Source organism: Lipomyces doorenjongii (genome assembly GCF_038497915.1).
Source record: "Lipomyces doorenjongii strain NRRL Y-27504 unplaced genomic scaffold V1508scaffold_100, whole genome shotgun sequence".
NCBI classification, from domain to species: domain Eukaryota; kingdom Fungi; phylum Ascomycota; class Lipomycetes; order Lipomycetales; family Lipomycetaceae; genus Lipomyces; species Lipomyces doorenjongii.
Genome location: NW_027118167.1, coordinates 37,311 through 46,173, shown reverse-complemented (window position 1 = coordinate 46,173; position 8,863 = coordinate 37,311). Strand labels below are relative to the sequence as shown.

Genomic DNA, 8,863 nt, shown 5'->3' with positions numbered 1-8,863 from the left:
TGTGCCGCCATGGACACTAAATACGACCTTAACATGGAATTTTTAGACTCCCCCTCAACGATCCTGTCATCCATTCCAGCGATAATCAAACAACAGGAATACCAACGTGAAATTGATATTTATTACCTGGAAAGTCCTTGTCGGTATGAACCACGTTCGGATCTAGCCTTGCAGCTCGTAACGTTAGTGAGCCACGCCGTCAGCCGGGTTCCCCTCTTGCCTACCTCCCGGACGCCAAGGGTATCTAGTAGCAAGTAGGATAGAGCTAGAAAAACAAGGTCATATTCGACGCAGTAGAGCTCGCATCCGTCCTTATTAGTACCAAATGTTGAATCGATAAATACCTCTGTCATTTTCGCACCATCGTATTTAAGCTTGTCGCTGAAACACTAAGTAATGAATCCCAATGAAACTCCAGGTTCCTGAAGTCCTTCAATCCATCGACACCGGTCCTGTCCTTCCAACAGCAGCTGTGCAGATCTGATGTCATCAGGGGCGTCCCGTTCCCACTCCTTTTCTTGTAAGTGAAGGCCAGATGTTACAGACTTGCTGTCTAGTGATCGCGTGCAATGCTGTGTTCTTAAACTGAGGACTGTCCGCCATTTGGATCAAATTCTGATAAATTAGACAAGGGGTTAGGAGTTGCTGTACTTGGATATACCTTTGTACCTCTTCGTGACATGGAATTTTTGTGTTTCCGTATGACACTTGTGGTCCTAAGTTATTATCGCAGTCGGAACTTTTCAAGACAGCTATACGAAATTCGCCGTGATGAGACAAATATATTTCGCAGCTAACGGAGAGATTGAGTTGGTAGATGTATGAACCAATATTTAGTCTTACTTGTATATCACTGTACAGTCTCTAGATCTCGCTGAGTTTTTCTTTCCTGCGGGCGATGGCAGGTCAGAATGAACTCGGGCCCGTTTACCCTCTCTTTGCACGTCGCAAATGAAAGTAGCAACCGCTACAATCAAAAATGTCATTTCTCAAATGCGACGCAGCTTGTATCTGTAGCTCTCGGTGTTCAGTTTGAGAGCGCAGAGCTACGGAAACATCACTCCGGAGTACAAAGGAATCCCAGAGATGTAACTCGCAATTTCAGAGATTGCGTTTCGCGGTTAAATATATGCTTGTCATGTCGTTCCAGAAACGGCGAGACGACTTCAATGAAGTCTTCGTGGGTCTCATTAATTCAATTGCTCATCAGGATTGTATGCAGCGTCCTTCAGTTCCCGGACCTCCGTCTCTAGAGATTTAGTTAGCGGAGAACTTCAGACATTTCTGGCAATTCTATCGAATCTATCGACTTACCTGCATTGTCCCCACAATTTTTTGCAACTCATTACAGACTTACCACCATTGCCGACAAACATTTGTTGAAGTTCTTAAAATGTCGCGCAGCACACCGAAGTGCGACAAGATGCACTTTTCTGGCAGTACTTTGATCCTCGAAAAAAACTTAGATGATTCGATAAGCGATAAGGGAGGATGCACAACAGAATTGCTTGTCATGTGAGAGAAAATATGATTGAAGAAACAACAGGATGATGGCCAGTAGAACTATGAATAAACCCTAAACCTGTTTTTTTTTTAGTTTTACCTTATCGTGATCGTTATCGCAGATTTTCCGTTATTCGCCACGAATAAGATTGGGAGCGTCGAATACGAATAATATTATTAGGAGATTCATGGGGAAGTTGCTGCACTGGCTCCTTGGTCAGCCTGAAACCGAGACACCCTTACTTGACTCTGGAGAATAAACTCTATTCAGATTTCTTCACCCAATTGACCAGTACGCTCTCACCACGAATTCTTTCCATTCTCAAGCCACTATGGCCTCCACTATGGCCTCCACCAAATTTGCGGAGTTCAACATATGGACAACTTGCTACAAAAAGGTTGGTGACCACGAAATTGCGGTCGACATATTAATCCCTAAACACCTCTCATCGGGTAACCGTCCGGTCATAGTCCGATTTCATGGTGGATATCTGGTTAGTCGCTTTCCCTGCTATACTTCAATAATCCTATATGCCTTACTCAGGTGTCCTTGACAGATCACTGGTTCGCGACTCTTTGCCGATTGGTTCGCCAGCTGGATTATCGAATACGCTCTCCTACACTCTGCGATTATTGTGACTCCCGACTATCGCCTGCTTCCCGAGTCAACTGGTGCGGACATCAATGAAGACGTGTCCGATATCTGGACCTGGGTGCGTCGCGACCTTCCTGCTTTCCTCTCCTCATGCGGCAGCGGTATCAATGTTGATATGGAGAAGCTCCTCGTCGTCGGTGAGAGCGCAGGTGGCTATCTCGTCATCCAGTCTGCACTTTCCCAACCGGGCATTAGCGCAGCCATTGCGGCCTATCCCATGATTGATCTCAAGTCAGACTTCTACACCAAAGCTTTTGAGAAGCCCATTCTTGGCTGTCCAATGCTGCCTTCCAACATTATTGATGGGCACACGACCAAATTTACTAGGAATCAGATAATCGTGACCTCCGCTGTCCCACCTGACCGCAGTGATCTTGCCTTTGCCATAGTGCAACAGGGTCGGCTATTGGATTTCTTCGGTAATGGTCCGCCAACATTATTCCCAATGGAGCAGCTTGAGCATGTGGACTCTGTCCCACCTTTGTTCATTTTCCACGGGCGTGACGACTCGGCAGTTCCATTCGAGGAGAGCGACTCATTTGTGACAAAACTAAGGACGAAGCTGCCAGAATCCAAAGTCCACTTTGCCGTTGAACCGGGTGAACATGGACTAGATGCCACCGCTACGCTAGAGACGCCATGGCTGAAGCAGGGATTGGAGTTCGTCACCCAGAAATGGCTTCCTTGATCTGGTCAGTATTACTCAACACACAGACTAACATGCTGATTTTGAGCACTTTGTCGTCGACCGAACCAGGCGATAATTTATACTGGGATTGCATAAGTTGTTAGTTAAATGAGCAGAAATCAGAGAATGGGAGGAATGCAGAAAAACTATAAACAGGAGACGAGCTCGCTTTGCATGGTAAACATTAATCGCGAATTAAAGCCCAAATTTCCTAATAGTTAAAGAAGACCGTGGAAAGTGCTACCCCTCGAAGCTCGCTGCTGCCCAATCAACCGTTGAATTAGCAACCAACTGTTGGGATTAACTGGGTTTGTAAATTGTTCGCGGGCTAGGGTAATATTGAGAATAAGTAATTAATCAAAAACTGCCCTCTGAGTTATATTTGTATTTAGTCTAAGGGCCGTGTTAGGGGTGCACACGAATAACGACTTTACGAATATTCGTAAATCGAGTACAAATAAATTGCTCTCGGCTGCTTATATAATCTTCGTACGAATAAAATATTCATTATTCGTAATTATTCGTATTATTCGTATGTCCTAAATAGTACTAATATCCTCAGATTTGTATACATCTCGCAGCAACAGAAGACGTCTCATAGTGCCCGCGCTCAACGAGTTCCTCCGTAAGCCTAGTAACCGCGTCTACTGTTAAACAACCTTTCTACTGACGCTCGTAGTAGATGGGTAGGGCCAAGCTAATTTGTGGTTGGCGCTTCGAAACAGCAAGCGTGAATTCCTCAAATTTTGCAAGGACACCTTCAATTTGCTGCGGACGATCCCAATCTTCCGCGGTGACAGGCGGGAGATAAGTTTGATTCTCAATCCACTTTTTCGTCTGCCGCTTCGCGTTCAGTGCATCTCTAAGCATCCTACGGGTTGAGTTCCAGCCTATCGACGTCATACACGATAAACTTATCCTTCGACCGATTGCTCTGACAAATCAGCTTCAATTGTTGCTTGCTCTTCCGAGTTCTTGATATCCACAGGGCCATAATTCGAAGTCGAGCCAATGCGGAGTGTAGTCCAATCTCGTTGTTCTTCTGCATGATCACAAGCTGAAACTGAGGCGTACTATGATCGCCGGCTTTCAATGCTGAAAGTATATCACCAACGATCAGATTAAGTACATGTGCCGTGCAGTGGATATAGCTGTCCAGCCCTTGAAACCGTAAGGGCCCCTTTTCGCCTGCAGGAGATCGACATCGCTGAATTTCTCCGCCAGATTGAAATACAATTCCGAACCAAAGTTTCATTATTGGCAGCGTTATCTGCGGTGATTGCCAGGAGCTTATGCTCAATCTGAAGTTCCTCTAAGGTTTTCTGAAGTAACTTTGCTATATTCTCTCACGCTATGGATGCCGCTGATTTCCGCAAACTCAATAACCCTCTCTTGGTACTGGAAATCAGCAGTCAACCAATGACCAATAACTCCCAGTATTGCCTTGGAATTTTTGCTCTTCCAGGCATCTAGAGTGCGATCGATTGACATGTGCGGTCCAGCTCGTCAATTAATTGTGCCCGACACGAATTGAAATACGTAGATCTTGGAAGATCTGCTGGGATGCCGGTGACTCGATAGCGTCAAATGCCATATTATTTAGGACTACCCACCGTACTAGGTTTCGTTCCAAAAATTTTCCTGCGTTGTCCTCCGCATTTCTGGAAGAAACTGGCGTTGATGGTTGTTTGGTGCTAGATCTGTCATCTTCCAGGCCACTTTCGGAGCCATTTGAAAAGATCCCATGTTTGGTGAGGTGAAATCTCATGTTTGATGTTGATGTTGCTCTTGCGGAATCAGTTGTCCTCCAATTACATCGAGTACATCGTATCTCTCGATCCTCTAGTGGCCCTTTGCCCCTCTTCGGGCACCACAACTGTATGGCCAATTGGCGGCATCGGAAAAACGTAATGCCGCATCAGAAGTCGTATTGAGAGAGGCTGGCGCAGGTGAGTCGTACGCACGCTGCCCGCTAATTTGAATTGGAAGCACTGTGGACGCATGATAGATCATCTAAAATCGACAAACAATGTGCAAGTAGATGTCAGATATGCTAGATCGTGGTCGAAGGCTTTTGGATGAGGAGTATTACTCAAAGTTCGGGGGTTGGGTTCAGGGTTCCCTGAACCCTGTACTCATTCGTTTTCCCATTGGTGACAGAGCACAATGCGACTCTCCCAGTGCCCAGGTTATTATCCACTGTTACGATATTCACCAGTTGCAGTCGGAATTTATAGTCTTGTACGTACTATCAATGATGATCATTTGTCCCTGTAGTCGTGCTTATGAATATCTTTAGGCTTGGAAAAGAACAATGCCTCGAGCATTGTCAGGTGCCAGCTTAACTTGGTATATGTACCCTTGATCCCGTAGTGTCTGTAAGTGTTTCTTTGATTTGCGTGTAATCGTAAGTCCGACTATAGAGGTCTCTAACGAACAGCTACAGTCCGTAAGAGGTGTTAGTTATTAAAGTAATCGTGCTAAGAGGGGCAGAAGAGTGCTGGACAAGGTCTATCATAGTTCTTTTGGCGTCTGGAGTCATGAGTCTGTTCTCCGGATAAGTTAATGGGTTGACGCCTTCAAGCTGGAGTCTTTGATGTTCATCAAAAGTTGCGTAAGTATCCACGAGCCGTTTAGCTGTTTCTTGAAGCGGACTCTCCAAGGACAGTCACAAGGCATGCTTCGTGCTTGTTTAACACGGGTTGGGTCGTTGTTGTCTCCTGCAGTTACTGCTATTGAGAGATTTCTAGTGTTGAGCGGCTTTATACTGAATTTGAGGATAACAATAGTGTCTGATCCTTGTGTTTTACTACACCATTCCTAACTGCGAAATTACGATGTATCGCGTAAGCGTTGACATAAGCTCTCGCTGCATATTCCGACTCAAAAATCATCCCTATGTATAGATCATAAGAATGACTTCTGCAGCGGGCAAGGCTATTTGGTTCAATGTAGCTTGATTCATGATAGTCGCGCGTGGAGGAGAAAGATTCAGATAAAATATTGGATAACATCGAACTTGACGCGTTCTGAGACACGACGGGATAACGTCGACGACAAAGTGGCGGTGAACATTCACTTCGGGTTTTGATACCGAGGTGTACTTTATACTAGTCCCAAAGAGGAATGGTTGGCTTACTCTCCATGAATCTCCATTTTAAACATCTTGAGGGTATGGAGGAAAAAGCACGCCCTGTCATCCTGTTTCAACCCCTGACGTTACTTCTATAGGGTTAAAAGCCCCTCCACGATCGAACGTATTTCCAAAAGCGCTTATAATTCTAGGTATAATATATACAGTATCGTAATTAAATACCTCAATGTGTAAGTATAGATAACTGTTAGCTGGCCTAAACTTCGGTGACGACAACGACTCCAGTATGTTTCTCAGCGTCTTTCTCGGAAGGCGAGATGTCAATATCTAACGAAACGTCGTCAGTGGAAATAACAGTTGCCGATTCAATCTGGTGAAGTCCGAGTCTCTTGTCTCTGCGTTCCAAATAGATCGGGAGTGGGATCATAACAACTTCTAAAGCACTGATAGTAACAGCCTAAACATAACCAGTTAGTACTAAAACTGCTTATCGACATTATAAAAATACCATACAAAAATATATCCAGCCCAATATCTCGGCGCATCAACAGTTTGCCATACGGTTAATGGCAGAACCAAAGCCAACACGGCCCATCCCATATTAATAACGGCGATGGCAATCGTCCTAACCTCTAAATCATACGCTAGAGATTCGGCAACCCATGCAATGACCAGGTTAATGGGACCATTGCAGAATCCAAGAGCAATAAATGCAAAAAATTTTGCGCTGTTCGAAACATTCCAAATTAGGAGAATAACATTGCAGGCAAGTACCACGACGCCAGCCATAAGCATTGAATCCCACCTGTTTCCACGCCAATCGCTATAAAATGCGAAGAACAAAGCAGACACAATGGATATAGCCATACCGGCAGTGCTGAGATTGTTCACCATATTTATATCCGCAGTAGTTTGCGCAGGATACAAAACGTCATTAAGCCAAAGCAAATACGGTGTGCCCGCCGCATAGGGGGTCTGCCAGAAGAGGTTCGCAAGAATTAAGAAAACCCAAGTCTGCCAAGTTGTGAAGACACGCTTCATGACTTTCCAGTTAAGTCCAACGCTGGGAGCAAAACCTTCTTCCAGTAGCCTAGTTTGCGCCAACTCTTTCTCCCGCGGAGTTAACCATCGTGATTTGCAGCGAGACGGAACGTTGGGAAAGAAAAAAATGCCAATAAATGAAATAGGAAGAGTGATGATAGTGCACATGATGAACAACCATCGCCAACCTTGTAGTCCAGCCACTCCGTCCAACGTAAGACAAGCGTTCTGGAGATAGCCCGAAAACATAGATCCAAGGGGCCAAGTACAATAGTATACAGCGTTGCGCTTTCCAAGCTCCTGCTTTCGGTACCAAGAGTTCAAGATAGCGACGTTGCAAACCCAACAAGGTGTTGACGTCACGCCAACAAAGAATCTCATAACCATCAGTTGGTTATAATTTTTCACAAACGCCGTACCCAAAGTAAAGAGTCCCCACAGAATTTCACAAGTAGGAATATAGTACTCAGCACTGTTAATATGGCATTAGCTGTATGGTACTTAGACTAATTTTTCAGAAACAGACTCACGGAAGCACTGTAAGAAGTGCATTACTAGGGATCTGGAAGACGATAGTACCAATAAAGTCTAAAGAAATCATTTAGCGGCAATACGAGACAAGAATTACGATCGAACATACACACGGCATTAAGGTAATTGAGCTTATTGCCATAGAGTTGAAGGTCGTCAAGCATACCAGACACATACGCATTATCTCCACACATAATGTTAATGGAAAGTGTCAAGAAGTAGAATTGCAAAAAGCGTACAGATGGCATTCACGTCCAAAGTATTAGCCCAAGTGGAGAAACAAGCGAATACCAAGATGAGGAAGTCAAGCTTATGCACTAGAACACGTTCTTCTCTTGGCATATGCTTGGGAAACCATCCGATCCATTCCGCGACGGGATTCATGAAGTAATCAAAACCCATCTTTAAGCCTGTACTGAATAGCCGAAGTCAAAAAAAGGCAACTGTAGTGGAAATTGAATATAACTCTAGCAAGGATGATATAGCAACCGGATTTCGTTCGGTAAGGACCTACGGACCATCACTCTAATAAGTGCGCCATCGAGACTTCGCGAGTCAGAACGCCAACGATAAGCGCTATCAGCATCCGAGACTATGGGCAGGAAAAGTTGCGCTTTTTTCTTATCGGAAGTGGGAAAGGCCATTGGCAGCCGAATAGCTTTGGCACGATAAGCTTTGCGGCGTACGCATAATGCTGCTAAGGTAACGTATGGTCAGCGCGTTTGTGCAATCAGCGGCGCTTCTACATTGGCCCGAGCCGTTCAATGGCGGTAAAATCTATGTACTCTATATGCTGCACAAGAGGTATGCAACATTTAGGGTTCGGTCATCATCACTTGTACGATCATGGAGATGACGGTAAACCTCTGATAACCATCTTCTCCCATCTTACCTCGGGAGAAGTCAACGTGAAAAATCCCGCAAGTGCCTCTTTCTCCTTCATGCCATTCCTGACGTGTGTCCACGATCGCTTTCGCTGGCATGTGCGAGCAAATGGATTTGACACGTCAACGTGGATCCGGAAATTGAGAGATATTCTACGGCTGATTGGCCTACCAAACTCTTCGTGCTGGTACCTAGGCAGTCCCACAACGATGTGGGGCTTTAAGAAGATTGAACTCGATTATAGCGATAGTCAATGGTTAGGTGGCGAATGCGTATTGATGCATTGGCACATGAAGTAATTTGTCCGAAGGTTGTAAATGACATGAATATAAGTCTGGCGCAATATTTGTGGTTGTCCGGGCCCTTATCGTCGAACACGATAATAACGCTATGCCGCCACAAGAATAGTGAGCGATGTTCTTATCGACGCGCATGACAAACTTTGCGGTAGCAGCATAATCCCGCA

At 45.0% G+C, this 8,863-nt stretch overlaps 4 protein-coding genes across 4 annotated transcripts; 1 reads left to right on the top strand and 3 right to left on the bottom strand.

The window, feature by feature from the left end:
* Nucleotides 1-122: 122 nt before the first annotated feature.
* V1508DRAFT_406763 (uncharacterized protein) lies at nucleotides 123-1,376 on the bottom strand (the record flags this gene model as incomplete). Its single annotated transcript, XM_066938797.1, has 9 exons — nucleotides 123-389; nucleotides 414-592; nucleotides 662-716; nucleotides 751-793; nucleotides 828-838; nucleotides 860-967; nucleotides 1,094-1,176; nucleotides 1,242-1,249; nucleotides 1,315-1,376. The coding sequence occupies 9 exons, from the start codon at nucleotides 1,374-1,376 to the stop codon at nucleotides 123-125; spliced, it is 816 nt and encodes a 271-aa protein (XP_066792821.1).
* A 299-nt stretch (nucleotides 1,377-1,675) lies between these two features.
* Nucleotides 1,676-3,253, top strand: V1508DRAFT_23080 (Alpha/Beta hydrolase protein). Its single transcript, XM_066936311.1, has 2 exons — nucleotides 1,676-1,997; nucleotides 2,061-3,253. Exons 1-2 carry the CDS (start codon nucleotides 1,836-1,838, stop codon nucleotides 2,844-2,846), a joined length of 948 nt encoding a protein of 315 aa, XP_066792820.1. The 5' UTR covers nucleotides 1,676-1,835; the 3' UTR covers nucleotides 2,847-3,253.
* A 1,103-nt stretch (nucleotides 3,254-4,356) lies between these two features.
* On the bottom strand, nucleotides 4,357-4,749 carry V1508DRAFT_361164 (uncharacterized protein; the record flags this gene model as incomplete). The annotated part of the gene is made up of 1 exon (XM_066937171.1): nucleotides 4,357-4,749. A coding segment is annotated over one exon (393 nt), but the record flags the coding sequence as incomplete, so codon positions are not given.
* A 1,447-nt stretch (nucleotides 4,750-6,196) lies between these two features.
* V1508DRAFT_361176 (major facilitator superfamily domain-containing protein) lies at nucleotides 6,197-7,896 on the bottom strand (the record flags this gene model as incomplete). Its single annotated transcript, XM_066937172.1, has 5 exons — nucleotides 6,197-6,397; nucleotides 6,454-7,453; nucleotides 7,512-7,569; nucleotides 7,622-7,696; nucleotides 7,752-7,896. The coding sequence occupies 5 exons, from the start codon at nucleotides 7,894-7,896 to the stop codon at nucleotides 6,197-6,199; spliced, it is 1,479 nt and encodes a 492-aa protein (XP_066792818.1).
* Between the last annotated feature and the right edge of the window lie 967 nt (nucleotides 7,897-8,863).